Genomic DNA, 22,359 nt, shown 5'->3' on the forward strand with positions numbered 1-22,359 from the left:
GGAAAGGATGTAGGTTTATTTTGGAGTGGTCTGGTTATTGAATTTCACCTTACTTGGGACCAGAGCACAGGTTTTGGAGTTGGACTGTCCATGTGATCTTGAGCAAGAGAACTCAGCCCTCCGAGCTCGTTTGCTCCTCTGTTAAATGGAGATGATAATACCTACCTAGTAAGATTACTGTTAGGATTAAATGAGATAATGCAGATACAGTGCTTAGATACAGTGCTGTACTTGTGACAGGTGGGAACTCAATAATTCATTACTGTTATTACTATAAAATGAGACCCACAATTTTGTCCATCTAAGACTTTTCAGATAGTATCTCCCCAAATTGCCCAGAGCAGTCTCTCACAACAAACAAATCTCAAGATCGATCACCCTAGAACCTCTTGCTCAGGTCTCTCTTGCCTAGAACTTCATCAAAAGAATAGAATTGATATTGCTCAAATTCCAGGTCTCAAATTAATTCTGACACACACCACCACCACCACCACCACCACCACCACCACCACACACTCCAACATACAAGAAACTAACACTGCTAGGAGCCCTGAGGTGAAGCTCAGGGATCTCATAAGGCAGCTGAGCAGCGTCCCAGCCTTGCCTCTGCATGAAACTATGACCAGGATATTGTTCATTGCTACCTTCAAACAAGCCAGAGAGAGATGAGAGGAGAACAATGGCAGTGGCAGAAGGTTCATGGTGCCTTGCCCTGTAGTCCTGCCCCAGCTGGGAGACCACAGTCATCTGAAGACTGCCATCCCTCAGACCCTCAGAGGGCAAAACTCCTTCTTCTTATCAACCTGCCCCTTCCTTCCTGTCCCTCGATTCGGCAAACAGTTATTAAGTGCCCACCACAAGCCAGGCACTATGCCAGGTGCTGGAGAGCTCCTGGTCCAGGAGACACAACAGACACTGCCGTGCACTTCCCAAATGAGTGGGTGTCCAGGGTGTTCTCCAGAGTGAGCCCAGAAAGGGAAGGATGAGCCAGACTTTGGTTACCCTTAGTGTTTACAGAGCTCAAGACAGTTCTGTGAGCCAGAAGGTCCTAGCCAGCAGGCCACTCACCACACTGGTTTCCCACATGGCCCTGGCCCACTCCGCAGGACTCTGCCCGGCGTTCAGATGTTCTCGAAGACTTTTTGGCCACTTCAAGGTCCATGCCTGCGAGCTGGAGGTGAAACTGCTCCCTGTGGGCAGCCTTCCGGAGTGTGCGGGTGGCTTTCCGGAGCCGCTTCTCTGTTCGCTTTACAGTGCAGCTCAGGTCACAAGCAGCTATGGAAATAGAGGGACAGCAGTGGGGGAGGACATCAGGCTGTGGCACGCGAAGATGTCCAGACCGACTGCAGCATTCGCCAACACCCACAGTTCCCTGTGGACAAAATGGGGAGAGACCTGGAGCTGGGCAGCATTTGATACCAACAGAAATTTGTTGACCAAAATGGTAGCTTTGGGTTTTCACGAAGCAGATAAAATCATCAGGTTCCAAACCAATTCAGTTTAGTTTGGGGGTGATAAAAAACAGGAGATACTTCAGTGATTGTACTAGTCCTCCTCCCCGCCCCCAAAGAATGATAAAAGGTGAAAGGCAAAGAAATAAGGAGCAAGCTGTGAGAAGCCTGGCACCATAAACTGTTTTCAAACCAACCTGTCACCTCCTTTTGGTTAGTTTCAAGTTCAAACTCAACAGTGATAAACATTTCCTTAGTGGCGCTTGGTCGGCCAGGGACTCCCGGGACTTGCTTGCTGGAGCTGCATATAAGGTTTACGTAGCGGAAGCTCTCTTTTACTGAGCTGTGCTTTTCTGTATGAAGAAACAAAATTATCGGAAGCCAAATTCTGGCAAAGCACTGAGCTGAACATTCGCTAGAGCTCAGTAAACATTTCATTAAAACAACTCTTGAGGGACTAAATGATTAACTCCAGATGCCAAGACACTGAAAGCCCTCAGCTTGGAGCATGATAACATTTTAATGAAGAGCCAGTGTTGCCTCCTATATAACTTAACAACTTAGTTCTTAAAAATTATTTTCATGGATAAATGCTGGATGTTTACGACTGACCAGTCACATCTGTGGCTGACAGGAACCAGAGTCATCCTGCATTCCTGATTGATGGCTTGCTAAAGTGCACTCATGTTCTCACAATTGGTTTCCTTAAAGCCGGACTGTGATGTACCAAGCAGGGTCTGAGGCTTCAAATAAGGAACGAGCACAGGAGTAGACAGGAAACCAGCTCCTGCTTTCAGGCAAACAGACCTTGAAGTGATTCCAACCCAAAGGGAAAGCTGCAAAGCACATTAACAGTGATGTCTCATTTTAAAAACACCAGGCGCACTATATGGCAGAAAGAATCAACAGTACCAAACAATATCATGGAGGCATCCAGGTTCGGACTGAAAGCGTTGCGTAAGGCAGGGCTTTGCACATCTCTGTGCCTCGCTTTGACTGTCATCCCTCCCCCATGGCTTCCAGTGAAACTTCTAACTAAGGATTATTAACCTAAACCAAAGAACAGGTCCATATATCATCCACGCAATTAATTCAGCTCAGTTTTAAAATCTTACTTTATTAAACTAATGTATCATCTGTATCCTATTCTTCTTTCATATACAAGGATGTTCAAAGAAACAGTTTATCAGAAGCCAAAGGAAGAGAGAAGCAAACTAAATTTCTCCTCTACATATTTTCCCCAAGATCTTTCTTAACTTTTCAAGAGGCTAACTTCAAATCTTCAACTAAACAGGTACTCACTTAGAATCTTTTTCCCTTTTCAATTTTTCACATATCTATTTTTAAAACTTTTTATTTTGAAATAACTTTAGGTTTACAGGAAAATTGCTAAGATAGTATTGAGAGTTCCCATATACTCTTCACCAAGATTCCCTTAATGTTAACTAACATCTTATATTAACATATACATTTATCAAAACTAAGAAATTCACATTAGTGCAGTACCACGAAGTAAACTAAAGACTAAGTCTATTTTTAAATACTGCTTTTTTCCCCCCTTCTGATCTAAAAGTATAAATAGTCACTGTGGAGAATTTGGAAAATTCAGGAAAAAAATTAAAACCACTCATGATCCTCCCACCCAGATATAACTATACAAATGATATGGTGAGTTTTCTTTCTTTTTTTTCTTCTGCCTACACTTTTTCTTATATAATTTGGGTTGTATTAGATATACGAAATGTTACTGTCCCTTTTTCCATCTTAGCTTTATAACAAGAACATTTTCCTGTCATTAAACATTCTTTGAAACATATAATTAATAGCTGCATAATATTCCATCGAATGGAGGTACCAAAATTAATCTTGGTTAGTTACATAAAACAGGCAGTCCAAAGTGATTACAATAAATATTTGTTTGAATGATTTATTTGAGAGTAGATTGGGAAAAGAAGCCTTCCTAATATGTGAATCCTGATTTTTTTTCTCATCTCCAAAATTATTCTATGACATAATCCTGGAAATGTGAGCTAGGGAAGAAGGACAAGTACTGGGTTCTGCTCTTTTCAATTAGGCTAGTTCTACTTGGATGGTACGTGTCCTTCTGCAGCCTCCAAAAACTAGATCAAGCAGGAAAGCTGGATATTACATCTTTGTTCACCAAAGATTATCCTTTCTGAGCCAAACATCTGTTCATTTCTTTGGCTTACATTTCAAGAAAACTGGAAGATCTAGAAAATTTAACCCAATATGACCACAAAATGCGAATGCCCCTGAAAGCCCGCACTGACTTCTGTAAATTCACAGGTTTCCTCAGAGCTTCGCCCTCTATACCCCGCAAAGGAAGCTCTGAAGGACAACCCCAGACTGTTCTGCAGTGCTAAACTGAGCTCCTCTTCCTCCTGCGAAGAGAGGCCTCGAAGATTCTGAATTGTTCCGTGCCATCCGAAGGGCTCGAGCTTGTTATGGGCCCCTTTCCCAACATGCAGGCAAGTTCCTTGCACCAGCCATCTGATTCCATACCTGGTAATGCTGGTCGCAGACCCTCAGGAAACAGCTCAGCCTTTTTCAAACTACACTTGCCTTCATTTAGCTTAAAGGTTACACTTGTCCTGATGGTGGCGACATCTTCAGAAAGAAACAAGTGAGAGATGTTACCTTCAGAGGCAAAGGGATGGAAACACCAGATAGGTAATGGCAAGCTATCCATTGGCTGGGTCCCACTGCACACTGTACAACCTGAGCCCCTCTCTTACCCTGAGACCCAGAAAGGTTTAGATCATGGAGTACCCATCACCCTTGGACTGGGATCACCATGGGCCTCCTAAGAGCTACACTTATCCCACCTGAGATGAATCCAGTGCTCAAATATAACAAAGAGAGGACTAAAACCGACCTTAACAGTGAGGTGAAATCTGAAGTCATTTCTGTGCCTTCCCAAGAAAGAAGACCAGAATCCTCTGGTTCAGATTTGGACAAGACTGCTGCGGAAGATGGGGAAGGGCAGATTCTCCTAAATAAGCCTGCCCTAGAAGGACAAGGCTGAGGAAGCCACCATTTCAGACAAGGATGGCACTCACTAAATATGGCTAGGATTTTTCAGGGGATGGGACGGAGCAAGGGCCCCACTCAGAGGGCCTCATGTGCAAAATTCTGCTCACCTCCCATGGTCAGTCTTAGCTACATGTTAGGTCCTAGAACCAATGACCAGGATTCACACTCTAGCATTTTGACTTGTAACTTGAGCAAGTTACTTAATTTCCCTAATTCTCAGTTTTCTCCTCTATGAAAATAGACATAATTATGAGACCTACATTACCAGGTTGTTGTAAGGACTAAATGAGATAATGCAAAAAAAAAAAAAAAAAAAGTTTAGCCATATAGCCTACTGTCTGGTATAGAGTAAGAACTGAATAACTGTCACCTACTTGCTTGTCCATCCTTGCGGTGCCCTAAATCTGCAAGTGACCGTCACTGATGGATTTGGTGAGACAGACCATGATGCTTGCTCTGGCTATGCCCAAACATCAGGCAAGAAGGGCAGTGCAAGATAATGCCTAAGACTCTGGATCCAGACTGCCTGGTTAAAATCCTGGCTCCACTATTTTTTATCTGAGTTGCTTTGGGTACGTTATTTCACCTCTCTGAATCTCAAGTTCTTCATCTGGCTAATGAGGATAATAGCAAAATTTCCCCAAAAGGTTGTCATATGGTTTAAATCAGCTAATACATGTAATGCAGTGATTGGCATATCTTAACTATGTGATCAATATATACAAACAGTTATTATCCTGCTTTGGGTCTCTAGCTTTGCTCATATATATAATATGGACATCAAGGATCATTTCCTCATTCAGATGTTCTCATGACACACAATCACAGAGATGTCTAAATGTGGGAAAAAGGGGGTTCTTAAAAGCTTTAAATTTCATTCTTTGTATTTTGACAAAGCAGGTTCAGGGGCCTTTCTCTGAACAGAATTCTTGCCCCCCGGTCATACCCATGTCTACCTTTACCAATGCCATGTGCCCCAGGCACACCTTTCCTGCCAGGCCTTTGAGGTGCTCTAGGGTACAAGGAGCTTGGGAGACCTGAGTCTCCTGGTCCCAGAGCTCTATAAGCCTCTGCCCAAAATGATGATCCCCCAAGGCTGAACACGTAGCCTCCTAACACAGAGTGGACACTCAAGTAAGTGTCTGTTATATGGCAAGTCAGATTTCAGGCACCAAAGCTGCAGGCAAGAACATCCTGTAGCATGCTCATGGCATCAAGGAGATACAGAGAACAGAAAACAAAGCCAAAGCCAAGAACATCACCCCAAGAATGAAGCCCATTGAACACAGTAAGCCCCAGAGAGAACACACAGATTTGGTAATTACCCCCAAAAGCAGAGTCATTTGATTTTTGATGTTTGTTCCTGAGAGGAGAGGGAGAGCCGCAGGTGACAGAGTAGGCATCTTGCAGTCCTGACAGACAGAATGTGTATTGTCAACATGTAAGCAAGATTACAGTCTCTCTTGGTAGCAGCTAAAATCGCCTCCCACTCCCATTCCACATGGACCACTAGAAAAATGCCCGGCATATGGGGTCTCAAACATTGGCCTCAGGTGGTCAGGGGCAGCTGATCAAAGACTTTGAAGCCTTTTGAGGGCATCTATCGTCTAAAGGCCAGGTAGGCCTGGCCTTGGCTTGAAGACCTGCCCCAGGGACTGGGACCCACTCACCTGAAGAGAGGTGAATGCCAGAGTGGCATCTGAGGAAGCACCTGTCTCCTCCGCCACTCTTACCGCAATGCAGGGACACGTGGGGTGATACACTAGTGGGCAGGACCCCTTTCACTTCTAGACACAGAAAGAGAAGGACACTTCCAGGTGTGACAAAGATGGTTGAGTTTCGTGCATCAAAGGCCCCAAGAAAAGGCAGAGCTGACACCCAGCACAGAACACAAGAAACCAGGCTTTACCTTTCCCACCGAGGTAAAGGAGCTACTTGTATGCTATTTTTTTTTTTCATGCAGAAAAGCAACCAGGAAAATAGGAGTGAGTTCCAACCTACGCAGAAGCACAGAAGGAAACACCAAAGAGCCTGCAAAGTATCTCCTGTTTTTGAACTATTTAAAGAACGGCTGTTGCCGCCCAGGGGAGGGACGATCAGCTGCACTACGGGACCAATCAGACGTGGGGGAGTGCTGCTGGCCAGTGGTGAGCCCGGTGACGGAGTCTCAGCCTCGGAGCCCCTTACCCACACAGTCTTTTCTATTCCAGTGGAGCTTGTATGCAGAGTGGCACTGGCACTTGTAGCTGCCCACCGTGTTCACACAGACCTGCTGGCAGCCTCCATTGTTGACACTGCACTCGTTGGTGTCTGTGGAACAAAGCACGCTCCTGTCACAGCAGCCCATTACTGACCCAGCTGACACTATCCTTCTCTTGAAGGTGGACCAGAATGGGAGATACTGGCTAAACAAAGGGAAGGTGCTCACTGCCTTTAGGGTGTGCACTCGGCACTGGCTGACCCCAGTCCCTGCCCAGAGGATTTCCTGGCATGAGCCTCACTAGGACGCTGTCAAGTTCCATTCTTGACCACACCATTCCCTCATTAGGGACACTCAGAAGGGGTCACACCCTACTTTCAGATATCCAAACTCATGCTGCATGGGCTTCCAATTTAAAATTCCACCATCTTCCTGAGCTACATACCAAGGAAGACAGAATTAGAGTTCCCCACTTGACAGTTCACATACTTGAAGCATAGAGAATGAAAATGACTTGCACTGATCCCCATCAGCCTGAGAAGTCAAAGGTGTCTCCAACTAAAACCCAGATACACATCTGTATTCAGGGAATATTCTCTTGGGGTTTCTTGATGTTCCGGAAGAGTGTGCTTTTAGCCATGCCAAGAATGTGTTGAAAAAGAAAAGAGACAGCACTAGCTATGGCAAATCACTACTATCCATTCTTCTTAAGCACAGGAGACAAGGATTGGGCTGGAAGTATTTAGGCCAGTGGTTCCTAAATCCTCAGATCCTCAGAATCACCTTAACAACCCCGGACATTATGAGTCAGATTCTGAATCTCTGTTTTCAAAGATTGCTGAATGAACTTGATGGCTGGGGGAGTGAAGTGGGAGTCATTTGGTGCCAAATCTGATTTTGCCATAGTATACATAACCATAACGGCAAATGACATCAAAACATGTTGCCACATGGGCACAGAGCAGAGAGATAAAGTCAGTGGTCCCACCCCGAGCTCAAAACAGCTCAAAGGGCTCAAACAAAGCTCACAGTCCATTCCTGCCCTGCCAAGCCTCTCTGAGGACTGTTATGTTACTATCTTCTGGAAAGTTCCAATAGATACGGTATCAGCTCCTGAGAGGTCTTCCCATTCTCTGAATATAACCACATCAATAATGTCAAGAAAGAATTCACAGCTGAAGAGCTTAACTCTTCTCTCTGCTTCATTTCACACTTGATGTGTAAAGGGGTAAATGGGGGGAGATTCCCCTTAGCACACTGGTCCCCAACCTTTTTGGCACCAGGGACCAGTGCTCCTATGAAAGTATAATGCCTAATGGTCTGAGGTGGAGCAGAGGTGGTGATGCTAGCGTTGGGGAGCGGCTGCAAATACAGATGAAGCTTTACTTGGTTACCCACCACTCACTTCCTACTGGCCATGGACCAATGACTAGTCCATGGCCTGGGAGCTGGGGACCCTGCCTGCCTTAGCAGATGCTTCCCTTGAGTCAATGGACTCATTACTACTGTACAGGGACTGAATGTCCCATTCATCTGCCAGTGTAGGAAAATTGGCCCAGATCTGGGGAAAGCTTAGGGGTAGGCCCTGCTCCCCTGCAGGCCCAGCTTTGTCTGAGTCCAGAGGGCCATTCTGCTCACCTCCACAATGGGTAAAGCCATAGAGGGTGTACCCTTTGTTGCAAGCACATGTGAATGTGCCAGGATGGTTGATACAGCTGTGGTCACAGGTCCTATCCAAAGAGCATTCATCCACATCTGTAATTGTAAAGGAAGAGGAGACTTGAAACTACCCTTAGGGAAGCATAGTGAGAACAAATTTATAACAACACCCGTGATGAGAAAAACAACATAAATCAGAATAAAAAACTATCTATCAGTTCTCCCACTCATTTGTGTTAAAAGAAAGTTTTGAGCAGCCCGCAATATGTATACTCACTGCCATGATCCTTCTTTTCAAATTCTGTTGCAAATTGTACTTGCCTAAAAGCTCAGTTGTTCTCTCTCTCCCATGCTAATTTGCAGGGGTGAGCAATTTAAAATATTTAAATGAAGCTAAATGAGATAACATACCTAAAAAGGATTTGTAAATGATCATTGTATATTACTATTGGCAGAACAGCAATAGTAATTTTATAAGCTATGGCAAATTGAAAGGAGAAAACATTTGGATTGGAACTAAATCTGGTTCCGATCTCTTTCTGACCTTTCCAGAATGAGCCTTCTGGCCCCAGGAGGCCGTTGATCCTGGGTTTTAACGTCCTCTGCACTAAAAGAATGTGTTAACGCTAACATCCTCAGTAACTTTCTATTGCAGACACTGAAATTTTGTATTTAAGCTCCAAACTGGATCCTTTCGGCCAATCCCTTGGCTTTGTAACTCCCCCATGGTTCAGTCCTATGGGGTCCCTCCTGTCCTGGTTCAGTGTAGAGACATCCCTGACTTCAGCGAAGATATTGAAAACTAGCCTCAGGAGGCTGCGTTTGCTGATCTAATCATCTTTTCTTCCCTGGTCTGGTCCTCACATCTTTCCTGTAGACTAAAATTTCGGTGTTTCAATTCTTCAGCTCTCTGGAGGATTTTAACAGAGTTACGACTTCTATCTCCAAATAGATAAACCAGGACCAGTGCAGAGCTTAGTGGAAGCCAACTAGACCATTGCTAGATCTCTTTTTCAACACCAAATGTACCATGAGAAACTACATTAATAAAAACAAATATTTGGAAAGAACTAGAAGAATAAAAAAACGAAATTAAAAGGGTAAATTCTTGCAAAATCTCTTCTTCCCGAGCTTTTCCCAGAAATCCTGGCAACTTCTTCGGTAAATTTGTTCTGTGCAAATATTTGTACTATCAAGACTGATCAGTGAAAAATGAGAAAAAGTCTGTTTCTTCCCTAGTAATTGATGTCATTCTATGAATTCTGTTATTAACATCAGCCAGTTGTCGAGAGTGTGGACTCGTCCAGTAGCTGAATTTGGCTGCTCATGGTGACGGGCTTTCACGTTGCCAAAAATAATGAGATCGCTTTTCTAATTTCTTTTTAATGTGTTTACACAGCTTAAACAGTATTTCTTGCTCTATACATTATGAAACATTATGTGGAACAGCAAACTTGCTTTCCAAGTCAAATAGAAGAAAACCATGCAATAATCACACAGAACGAACTCATTGAATTTAAAGAGGCTATACTTGAACTCCTAACAAAATATATATTAAGGGGGGGTGGGCGGGAAATAGAGAGACAAACCTATTTCACACCATAAGGTTAAAAACGGTAATGTTTATCTTTAGTGTCTAATATGAAATCAGTTATTATTTTCTGATTTTGATTTCATTCTAGGATTTCTAACAAAATTAAATTAGGCTATTATTCTGAGAAATGGAACAGGAATAAATGATAGCACATCTACTTTGAGAGCTTCTTCCTGTATATCAATAGGGCTTAAAAGGTGCTCATCTGAAAATGTAAATGATGTCCCCCACTCAAAACAGTTTACCACTACCCCAAAGAGTCATTAGTATCAACCACTGCTACTCAGAGAAGCCACACCCCGTAAGTGGAAGGGGTGCATATGAGAACAGGTCTGCAGTCCTGCCCAATGACTGACCATCCTCTGTTCCACTCTAACCCCTCTCTCCCTTTCCCCAAGCACCAAAGCCTGGTCCTTCAAACAAGGGCTATAACGATGAGACCACCTGGTACACAATCTTGATTATGGGTTGAGCCCAGGTTTTTTGCTAGAAAAAGGTATGTTAACTAAATCTACAAATTTTTGCAACCAAATTTTGTTATTAAATCCTTAACATTAAAGAAAATTTTAAAAAAGGAAAATTATTCACAATCTCAACACTCTAATACAAACCTGCTTGCATTCCATGATCCCTTCCATTTCTGCTGTAATCACACCAGATGGGTTCTCTGAGGTGTTCTCTAGTCATTCACAGCTTAATTTTCAAAATACACCTGTGAGCTACATCAGTGTTTTTATTCTATCTAACAGATGAAATAAGTGAAGAACAGGTTGGAGGGTGGGTAAATGACTGTGGAGAAGCCTAGTGACCCAGGCTCTGCCAAGGTGGGGTTTCGTCTCCTCTGCTCCAACCAGCAGGCACTACACAGCAAAGCTACATTTCAGCACATACCTTGGCAAGACTTCTCATCTGTTAATAATTTAAATCCCTTTTTGCAGCTGCAGTCAAAACTGCCCACGGTGTTTTTGCAGAAATGATCACAACCTCCATTGCGGGTCTGGCACTCATCAATATCTGCAACAGGCAAGCATCGGCAAATCAGACAGTGATACTTACCTTGTATTCCACAAATCCCTGAAGTCCTATTGTGTGTGCTTCATTATTTTCTGAAACAAAAACAGACCCGTAGAAGCATTTAAGAATGTTCGCTGATGTTTTTAACCTTACATATGGTTTCTTGTCTGGCTTAACCAGTTTTGAAAGACAAGTGCCTTATCCCCTTGAGAACTCTTACACTGTCCTTGACTAGCGTTGGGGAATAATCTATGGGAAAGAATGGTGATGTCCTGTTATATTCTCATCCTTACCCTTCCTTCTCAAGATAAGATGGCTCTCTTTGGTATATTTTCTGTTCCAGCTTAATGATTAAAGTTATAAGGAAACAGAAAGTTTGTTTTGGCAAATTACACAATGATGAAATAGTCTTAATGCTTTTAAATGATTCCTGATACTCAAATTAATTTTATCTTTTCTCAGTTTCATCTGGTTACTGGTTATCTACTTTTTATCATGTTAAAGAAGTAAGCCTTTGTACTCTTGCCCATAAAATACTAGCAAGTCATTGGGACCTCCATACATCAGTAAAAGTTAAAGGTACAGTTATTCATTAAGTTCTCTGGATAACGATCTCGGCTATTATTTACATAATAATCTCTAGACTGTTACTTATGATATGTTGATATTATCTCCTGCAAATGTTCCCTTGAACATCTGCCTTTTTCTAATAAGGCCACTACCTGAAATGGATCATTTGATACTTGTAGAAGCTGATCTTCTTAACAGTTAGTGTAATTAAGTTGGTTCTAATTAAGCTTACTCAATTATAACCTTCCACTAGCCCAGGGAAGAAAAGCTTCCATCAATATGAATCATAAGCAAATCTGGAATCACTCAGGGGTGTGGAGGGGAAGAGCTGCCTTTATCCCCACACATTAGCAGCATGGAGAGGCACAGGCTACCTTTACAGGTCTTCCCATCCAACTGGAGAGTGAATCCAACGGGACAACTGCAATGAACACCTGTCGAAGTATCCTTACAGGTGCGATCGCAGCCTCCATTGTTGACAGCACATGTTTCTGACGAGGAGGTAAGAAAAAGGCGATTAGCTTCCTAAAGAAGTGATGATACAGGTGGGAGGAAAGGGATATTGGTTCAGTATAAATAGTTGACAAAGTTCATAAAGCCAAGAAGGATGGTGGGGTATTCATGGTTGTACCCCCAAGTCTCTGCCACCTGCAGGTGAGACAGAAAGCAAATGCAACTCCTCCCACTCAGCGAAATAAGTGGTATCTCCTGAGTAAGCTTGACAGGGTGACCAGAGGATAAAGATGCCTCTCCCAGAATGCTGAGCCTTTCCCCTCCACTGGCAGATCTGAAGCCACTAAAACTTCCTGTTGACCCACAGCCAGTGACCTGCTAAGTATGACACATCTGGCAGGCTAGATGTGAATGCAGAACAGGCAAAGGGGGGTTTTCCTTCTTTAATCCTGAACCCTCTCCCTTCAATGTGAGTAATGAGCAAAGCAAGAGATAGTAAACCTTGCCCACCCCAACCATTCCCTCACTGCAGACCAATGGCTTCTTTCTTGCAACGGCCAAGTAACTCAGATTTGAAGTTTACCTTTCCTAAAAGAGCTATCAAACTATATGAAAAATCAGCCGCGGTTTTAAATTGCATCTATAGAGATGAGGAACAATAAGCAAATGGCCTTCTAGTTCTGCATTTCATACAATTATTCCAGGTAATAGGCAAATGTTCTTCAACATTCATTCAACTGTGAGCATCTAGGCATCTAGAAACCTGATTTTACTTTCATTGTAGAGCCTGGACAGAGAAGCTTAGTTCTGATTAAATATGATAGAACATGTATGTGTATCTGTTTCTTCTCAAAACCCCACTAAAATGAGACTATAATGATTTTTTAAAGAATAAATCTTTAAGGACAAGATAATAGACAAAAGATGTCAAATAGTCTGGAAGTAGCATGTCAGTGGGGGAGCAGTAACTGGCATAAGCATAAATCTAAACTTTAGGGGTCTGCAGAGGGGGTACTAATAAGTGGTAAGCTCATGTGAGCTATAGAATCTCAAAGGCTCAGGAACTGGAGGTACTAAGTTACCCTAGAGGCAGAAGTGAGGATGGAGTTAGAAATGGGAAGATCCATTAAGGGTCTGTATCACAAACAGATGAACTATCAGCTCTCCTCCTCAATTCCACAGCCAGGTGAGTATCCCTCCCCGGTTTGGGCTGCAGCAGAGAAATTTATTCTCTGGAGAAGTGGGACCAGACAAGCACTGGACTCAAGGGCACCAGGAGTAGCAGAGGGGTAGAGGGCGGCACTGTCAGTGAAAGCCTAGACCCTGAAAAGAGAGATAGAAAATTCTCATCTCCCCTCAGCTCCCACAAAGTTGGCAGTCAAGCCTCTGTCCCCTCAGCAAGAGATGAAAGGATTCCTCTCTAGCTAAATTGCCCTGCCCAAGTGAAAACAACTATAGATATTGGTATTTGAAGGTCTCCACATGAAATGGCTAAGTCATTGTCTAGTCACCCAAGCATAAAGCTCAACAGCTGACAGAATATCAAAACTGCTTCTTAGTATTTCACTATTAAATATAAAAAGTCAGCCAAGAATCACTAGAAACTTCAAGAAAACCTCTAATATAAAATAGATACAGCAAGTCAAATGAACAGGGTAAAGGAAACTTGGAAGAAACAAAGATAATACAAGAAACGAAAGAGAAGTTTAAAAAAATCTTATAATTAATTTCCTCAGAGAGCTAAGAAAAGCATCCAGGAAATAAGGACAGGTTCCTTCAACAAAAGACCAAAATAAAATTTTTGAAAATTCTTGAAAGCAGAAACTTAAAAAGGATCCTGTAGAAGGATTAGAAAAAGAAAAAAAAAAAACTCTTAGAAAGTAGAACAAAAATATAAAGAAGAGAAAAAAGAAGAAAATTGGAGGATCGATACCAAGTTACAACAGCCAGCTAATAGGAGTTGGAGAAAGAAAGAATGGAGAAAATGGAGTGAAGAAAATTATCAAGGAAAAAAAATGTAAAAAGATTCCTCAGAACCAGGGGACTTGAATGTTCACATTGAAAGGCCAAATGAGTGTTCGGCGTAACAGGTGGGAAGAGTCCCATGGCAAGGGACATTATTGTGGAATTTTGGATCACTAGGGACAAGAAGAAGACCCCATCCAGAGAGAAGCTTCCCTGGGTTCCATATAGGGGATCAAGAATAAAAATGATTTTACTCTTCCTAAAACAATACTGAATGCTTGAAACCGACAGAGCGCTATTCAAAAATCTGATGGAATATTCTTTCCAACTCTGAATTCCACATTGAGCCAAATTCTCAATAAAGGGTGAAAGTATAACATAAAGCTATTTTCAGGTATGCAAAGTTTTTTTTAAAATCTATATTTACCCATGTAAACTAACAAAAGAGAAGACATGCAATCCACCGAAACAGGAGAGTGGTAAAGGGAGCTCGGGCGTGGTGTGAAAGGGAAGGCCCGAAGAGAGTGGACAGCCGGCCTGGAGGGTCGGGCCCCACGGGAGCAGGCGGAAGCCTCAGAAGAGATTTTTTAAGAAGAAAATGGAATTGATAAGTTAACTGCTGTTTGAACACACTGAAGAAGGTTTTAGAAAGCTGCCAGAAATTTGCAAAAGAACTGGTAAGAAGTACTTAGAAAACCAAGCAAACGAAGAAAATATAATCATAGCATATTACATGCCTCGGTGAATCATAGTTAGATATTCATAGTCACACTCATGTAAATACATAATATTGATTTAAATTGTGATAAAACCATATTACGGGTATGGGAGAGAAAAATGTGGGGGTGGGGAGGGCAGGCGCAGAAGAGAGCTAAAATTTGTGTTCTGTAGTAGAAAGTCAAGTTATTATCTAAAACTGACGCATCAGGAAATAACTGGAATATCTCTATAAAACCGCGAAAAAGAAATAACTGTATACACGTCATTTTGCAGAACTATGAGGCAGAGTCAGGAGATGAAACAACTAGGCGAATTAAAAATTACTGCCTCTGGAGGAAGAGGTGAGGGAACCGGAACTTAGGAGACGAGGAAATGATGTATTTCAATACAAGCTTAACAGCACTAATTAAGTTTTTTAAAGTTTTTGTATTATTCACATGGATTATTTTAATTGAAGGCAATTAAAAATAATTTTAGTAAGGCGGAAAAGAGCTCAGAAATATTACCTGCTTGGTAACCAATATCTGCTCAATATCCTACCTGACTATGAAATTCAGTACCTACTGAAAGATGGGTTTTGTTTACCTCAAGCCAATCTTCCTCCAGAATAATAATATGTCAGAGGATCTGTCTGAGTCCCACCCCCACAGCCACCACCCCTACTTCTGCTCTCATCTTCAGCTTCGCTGGCGGACCTTCCCATGTCCCACAGCCAAGTGCCACTCTTCTCCATTCATCTTTTCTGCCATTAACGTGGGCTGAGTCAGACAGAGAAAACTCAGCTGATGAAAAAAAACAAAAAAAAACAAACAAAAAAACACAGACAAATTGCCATGCTTAGCTAGGAGCCACCCAAAATGTCTCTCTGGTCACCCATAGTTACTCAGAAGGAAGAGCACCGACATTCAGTGACTGCCCATAAGTCCCAGGCATTGGGCTGCGGGCACTTTTGTGTATTATCTTAACTGAGCTTCCTGACAACCCTAAGAGGTAGGTTTTATTACATCCATTTTAAAGGAAGACCGGGAGACACGGGCTCAGGGCAGTTTGTCCAGGTCTCACAGCTAATCGGGGCAGCACAGGATGCTAACCCAGTTATTCTGCCGGCTAGGCTGGCGCTCGTCCCACGATACCAAGGTCTCAGATGGTGACTAAGCAACAGCAGTGAGTGAAGAACAGACACCCTGACTTGACAGGGGCTGCTGACCCTGGGCCATCCGGTCTGAGGGCACAGAGGTCCCAGGTTCAGGTATGATGTAGTAAGTTGGTGAGGGAAATGGACAACGACGGTGGCCAGGGGAGGGTAGGTGAGGTGCCTACCCATAAGCAGCCGCCGTTTCACCCGTTTGTCCCCGTCCGCCACTGATGTGGCATTGCTCTCTGTCACCTCCAGGGCAGTGTCCTCTCTCTCTAGAATAGATGGAAAAGAGCACAGGTCTGAGACCAAACGAGTCAGATTATTCATCACCTCCACAACCACTTCTGCTGAAATCCCAGACATGAGAACAATGTGAGATATGTGACTGTTCACTCAATAAAAATGAGTTGTGATGAGGCTCTGTGGGAAACACAGCATGCTAAATGGCCGCGGAGCCTTAGTAAATACGGGAAAGATTTTCGAAGCACATTGCACTGACCAAAGAGACACTAGGGAATGCAAGCTTCAGATTCACTCCAGTATCCTTAGTCCAGGACAAAGAGAATCTTGGGCCTGGGAACCCCTAAAATGGAGCAGGCAAGGATACGCCATGAAAGACAGGACAGGCCTACCATCAGAAACATGCCTGACTCCTGCTGACCATAAAAGCCACTGTGTCATCACAAACGTGAGCTTTAACTTCGTGTTGACCCGGTCCTTTGGGATGTGTTGTGCCAGTCTCCAGAACACTAGCTTCAGGAGCAGCCTCGTCCAGGAGAGAAGAAAGGGCTTTCCAAGTTCATGCAGGGAAGATGGGACCATGACCCCAGGCCTAGATCTCTCCCACTGACTCCCAGCACAGGCCCTTTTGGGGGCAAACGCACGGGAAACTCCTTGCATCCAGTGTTAAACACCATTAATAGTTCAAGTTAGGGGTGGGCAGGCTGGGGCAGACCCTCACCCAGTGTGGGGGTCACCCCTTACCGAGGCAGCTCCTCCCATCCGTGTGTATCTTATACTGTGGATGGCAGCTACACTCTGGGCCGTCAGCCGTGTCCTCACAGGAGTGCTGGCACCCACCATTTCCATGGTTACAGGTCACTGAGAGAAAAATAAATCAATACATAAAGCACTGAGATTTTCAAAACCAAAGCTGTGTTTGCTCTACAAGAATTCCAATTTTCATTCAGCAAGCATTTGAGCACATAGCATGTGCTAGGCACCGAACATGAAAGAGAGAACCCTGACTCAGACCCTGTCTCTATATAAACAGATAATTACAATATAAAATGTCAAAATGCTGAATGATGGATCTTAGTAAAATTATACAGGAAGGTGGAGATGGAAAGGTCGGGAGTAAGGGGTAGATTTTCACTACTAAGGGAAATCATATCACAAGATTCTAGACTACTGCATCAGGAGAAGTATGCACATTAATACAGCTGTCCTGGGACTCTGGGAAACACAACAGCACTTCATGTCTGGAACAAACAGACAATATTTAATCTGTATATGTGTGTTAGGATTTCTCTCATCGGATTCCATTCGGTTTAGTTAGAAGAAAAGGTAATCAGAGGAAAGAAGACTCTTTGCACACAATTAATGCAACACTAACAGTAATTGAAAATGCTATGTATGCACATGTTGATGCCAAGCCAAAAAATAAAGCCAACTACAAAATTATCTATTCATCAAAACGAACGGTGGTTACCTCTGTCAAAGGAAATGGGAGGGAAGAGGTTATATATTATTTACGCACTTTGGACTGTTTAAATTCTAACATAGATAGGCATTTGTAATTTTTCTAATTTAAAAGAATTAAATGCATGTTTGTGATGTGAGAAAGAAACTGTTCCATGACTATAGTTACACAAAAAGTATGTGATGCATGTGGACAACTAGAGAGGAACATGAAGAAAGTGAAACAGCTGGTTATGTGGTCAAATTCTGGATCTTTTATTTTCTTTTTTTTTCCCTCAAGTGTGATTATAATATTATTTGAGTGGCAACATCTCAAAAACGTTTTTAAAATTAAATAAACTTTCTACTGGCCCCTGAAAAACTGAAATGCTGAGAGTCTCACTCCACAAGTGAGTCTTGGAAGACCTGGGTCCTCCTTTTGCAGATACCTGGAGCCAGGTAAGTGGTCTTTACTCTGCCCAGCCCACGGGAAGCCCCCAGGCACAGCCTCATTTTAGGGGCCCCAAGAGCCTGTCAGAACTTGTTTTGTGGGTGGCACCAGCCCTGGTTCGGCAGGCTTCGAGGCTGCGCTCTGCTTTGTAATGGAGACAGTGGCGAGAATCTCTCCCCAGTGAAACCGTCTCCTCATTTCTTAACCACTAAGGTCTACTAGCTGTAGGCGAGCAGCCCTAGCAAACCGCAGGGGTCGCCGGGAAGGTCCCTGGCTTTGGGAAGAGTGCCTAAAAGGAAAACTTCAGTGTTTCCTCTGCCATCAATAATGGTTTCGGAACACCTTCCAGGGCTGGTTGTTTCCTATTATCCGTTGGAGTTCTGTTACTGTGTTTCATCATTGTGTGGCAGCTGTGTCAGGACTGTGAGTGTACACCATTCACTGATCCATTACTTCAACAAATGTAGATTGAGCACATCCTGAGATAGTTACCAGAAGAAGACTGAGAGGCAAAAATAAGACAAGGTCCCTGATAAGGAGGAGCTTATAGCTGGGGAGACAGACACATAACTAACAAAATTTAACCCAGAATGGCATACCCTATAAATGAAGAATAAACAGTACTGTGTGCGCCAAATTACGAAGTAGCTGCCCTGTCTGAGGCCATCAGAGAGGATTCTGAGGCAATATATAGCATGGCGACTAAGAGTACAAGCCTTACAGTTAGGCAGACTCGCACAAATACTAATTATCCCTGTGTGACCTTCTCCCCGGTTTTCTCAACTAAGAAGGAGGATAATAATACTTAGCTCCTAGGGTGGTGACTGTAAGAATTAAATGGGATATGGGACATCTTTGGACAAGACTTTGCACATAAGAAGCGCTCCCAAAAGGTAGCTGTTTATCCTTATCGCTATTAGAAGTTGTGCAGAACATCAAAGGTTGTGAGAGAATTCAGTAAGCCAGGAAGGGAGGAGGGCTTGGAAAAGGCTTGCAGGTGTGAAAGAATGTGGGTTGTTCTCTGAAAGGCAAAAAGTTCCCCGTTTGGGAAAACAAGGTGGGTGAGGCTTGTAAAAAAAGCAGGAACCAGGTAGCAAAGAGCTGTGACTGCCAGATGAGGAAATTTGATTTTATTCTGTGGGAACTGGAAGACCCGGCCTTCAACATTCAAACACCCGTTACTCCTGAATTTCAGTTCCTTCTGATTGGTTCCTTTAAAAAATACCATTTCCCTTGTCTGCTGAGGGACTAAGCAAACTGAGTGCTTAGTGGAGGTCGGCACCTCATGCCGGCCGTCCTCCCTGATGCTCTTGCTGTGCCATGAGGTGGTGTTCCTGCCAGGCTGCAGAAGACAACCTGTGGAGAAGGACGGTCCCCAGCGAGGGTGTGCGCCAGTGTATACTTACAGATGCAATCTCTCTGGTTCTTGGCCAGCTCAAAACCAGGCCTGCATTCGCAGGCGACGCTGCCCCTTGGGGCCTCCTTGCAGAGGTGACTACAGCCGTGATTCTTATTCATGCAGCTCAGCCCCTCTGCAAAACAGCAGCATGCAGTCGGTGACCAGGGGTGGGACGCAGACTTGCCAGCCTGGGTCTCCATCAGCCTCATATTTTAAAAGAATATGTCATTAAAATCAAGGCAGGTCAATTAACAGAGATATGAAAAATCTCTTATGTCACTTAAGAGATATGATGTCTCAACTCTCTGAAAGAGGAAGTGGCCCCCCAATAAAATGAAAAAGAAGACACCCATCATAGGAAGCTTTCTGCTGGTTGTGGAATCAGATCCTACTGACCCCAGGAACTGGTTACCCATGCTGATCAAGAACGCAAAGACAAAAGGAGAATCTCCCTACGAAAATCTGCAGAGAGTCCAAAGAAGAATCCCAGTGTTTTCACATATGCTTGAAGGTGATTTTCAGAAAATTCCCATCCTCCTCTCTACCCCCACCAAATCCACACTTGGAAGAAGACTGTGACGACCATATTTTGGCACCACCACAGGGACACCTGCCCAGGGACCTCTCTTTTGTGACTGCCCTCGGTTAGTTCCTGGGCCTCTCCCTCAGCAGGCTTGGAGAACAACCCTCTATGGCTGTCATACAACAACAGCATGACAACAGAGAACAGAAGAAGACCTCCTACATGCGGTTTCCTTTAGCTGCTGTGTAATTCTTTTCAGGTATACTGTAAGTTTCATTAGGCCCAATGTGGTTATGGTAGCAGAAAGAGGGAAAAGGTGCTTATTTTCCTGGATGGTATAACATGCATTGAAATGGTGGGACTGTAGCAAAGTATTCACCTACATGGTCTGCCAGCATCACGCCTCATCTCAAAATGGATCGAGACCTTGCCACCTGCCAGCACTCTGAAGGAGCTATGTGCATACCCAAGCCTATTCTCAAAACATCAGCTCGGTTTGCAGTGCATTAGTAAGTACATGCTCATTGCACATGTTTGATGCTTTGAATTTGTGCAGTGGAACTCTAAAACATCTTTGAAAGTGGGGATTGTGCTCTCATTGGTTCTCTACTGTCAGGACAATTTCTACTACTGGAAGTAGCAAGTTTTAAACATGAGTATAAAGAGCTTTCATTCAAGTTCTCTAGGATCCCACGCTGTTCTGTATTGAGTCCCAAAAGCCTTAGACATTTGGTTCTAATGAAATCAAAAGTCACCTCTCTCCAATTCTGTTACAGAGCCATCGATCTATGCTTAACTGGAATAATTGTTTTAAAACAAACAGACATCAGTCCTGTTCCAAAAGGCAGTGTAACAGTTAATACATCCCATACTCTCTTAAAACCAGCTTGTTTTTAATCTGACAGTTACAAGCTGTTTGAACTCCAGCGCTCAATCTGCTGGAAGTTGCTGGGGACTCACTCACGCATGCCAAGGGCTGCTGTCAATGAACACAGACAGAGGCTTGCACTGGATCAATAGAAATTTCTCTTTGCTCTGGCTGCAGATTTCTGAAGACGTTATTTTCTCCCCATACTAAGATGGCACAGGAAATGAGAGCTACCTCTGGAAGCAGTAACCTGCCCCTTTAGGAAGGCCCAGCAAGTATTACATTCATTCTTGGGTCATCAGAGCACTAGAAGTGACAGGTGCAAGGAGCACCTATGGGTGCGCGTAACAGTGCCCAAGAAAAGAGGGCAGTAACACCTGCAAAGTAACACTGCCGAACAGGTCAGCTGCTGCTGCTGCTGCTTCATGCTGTTTACAAGTCCGTTAAGATGTTTGCAAAATGACCTTTACTGCCTCAGAGCAATTCATTTACACAAGAAATATTTCATAAGAACTGTGTGCCAGATGTCATGGGGATACACACAAAAAATGGTCTCTGATGTCACCATATCAAGCTAAACCTAAAGTTACCAGGAGGTAATGGAGGTTTAAATGGCTCTGGAGGTGCTGAGGGCTTTTCAGAAAGTGACCCTGAAGCTTTTCAGAGTACCCTGTCCCAAAACAAGGCCACTGCTAGGGGAGGCAGAAGGATCTGGCCCAAACTGGGAGGCCTAGCCACAGTCCTGGCTCCACCAGAAACTGGCCTGGCAGTCATGGTTAGGGTTATTAGTTCACCAGGAGGAAAACAGCTCAGAAGCATTAGAAATGCCCCCATTCTGGCGGTCTCCAGCCTCAGCGTCTCGCTGAAGAATATTTCTGGAAACCAAATGAAAATATGTCGTGCCAAAAGGGCAAGAAACATTCCACAAAGGGAGAAAAAGGTCCTAGTGAGAGCACAGCCCCTTCCTCACTACGCTGACACCTTCCCCACTACTCTGAAAGGCAGCAGTACAAACATCTAAAAATATTCTCAGAGCAGACAAAACAAAAGAGGACTGCTCATTTTGAGAGCCTGAGCACCCATGAATAGGGACAAAGGCAGGCTGGGGTGATGTGTCTCTCTCCAGCCTACCCCCATTACATGGGTGAAAACACACAGTCTCTCTATCAGAGCTTTGGGGTCTTTAAGGATTAACAAAATTCAATAGCGTGAGCTTTCTCTCAGAATTGGCTATTATGATCCCCTATATTGAAGAACACAGTAAATAACTATTAAAAACAACAACAGCAATACTAGAAAACACTCGCTTGAAGTATTACTTTCTTTTAACCATTCTTCAAGTATCAACTGCAAGTTTTAAAGCCTATTCTAATATAGATTCTAAGGGTTTAATGTGCACATCAGGGAGGAAATCCTGAAGGATACCATCTACAGATTGTTCTATTTGAAAAGTTAAAACCCTGAGATGGAAGGGGTCTTGGTTACACACCGCTATAATCTGTTGGCCCACGCTGACATGAAGTTGCCAAGCAATCAGGTTGAAACACGAGAGAAAATCACGGAAAGCACTTCCAGACCACAACTTAAATTCCTGGATTTTGGTCTTAGCTCCAGACAAAT

At 43.5% G+C, this 22,359-nt stretch overlaps 1 protein-coding gene across 3 annotated transcripts in view; it reads right to left on the reverse strand.

Moving 5' to 3' along the window:
- The window catches only part of SCUBE2 (signal peptide, CUB domain and EGF like domain containing 2), a 60,457-nt gene that overhangs the window by 24,055 nt on the left and 14,043 nt on the right, over positions 1-22,359 (reverse strand). For 2 of the 3 annotated variants that reach the window (XM_016147369.2, XM_036221864.1), the window contains 12 exons: positions 19,356-19,481; positions 16,803-16,919; positions 16,001-16,090; positions 11,917-12,033; positions 10,850-10,972; positions 8,344-8,460; positions 6,693-6,815; positions 6,176-6,292; positions 5,831-5,917; positions 3,975-4,079; positions 1,649-1,804; positions 1,069-1,275 (listed from right to left, as the gene is read on the reverse strand). In XM_016147369.2, the coding sequence (XP_016002855.2) occupies positions 1,069-1,275; positions 1,649-1,804; positions 3,975-4,079; positions 5,831-5,917; positions 6,176-6,292; positions 6,693-6,815; positions 8,344-8,460; positions 10,850-10,972; positions 11,917-12,033; positions 16,001-16,090; positions 16,803-16,919; positions 19,356-19,481 (1,485 nt within the window). The remainder of the gene's footprint in view (positions 1-1,068; positions 1,276-1,648; positions 1,805-3,974; positions 4,080-5,830; positions 5,918-6,175; positions 6,293-6,692; positions 6,816-8,343; positions 8,461-10,849; positions 10,973-11,916; positions 12,034-16,000; positions 16,091-16,802; positions 16,920-19,355; positions 19,482-22,359) is intronic. The other variant, XM_036221863.1, reaches the window with a different exon arrangement.

The sequence above is a fragment of the Rousettus aegyptiacus genome, unplaced genomic scaffold, assembly GCF_014176215.1.
Source record: "Rousettus aegyptiacus isolate mRouAeg1 unplaced genomic scaffold, mRouAeg1.p scaffold_m13_p_5, whole genome shotgun sequence".
NCBI lineage: Eukaryota > Metazoa > Chordata > Mammalia > Chiroptera > Pteropodidae > Rousettus > Rousettus aegyptiacus.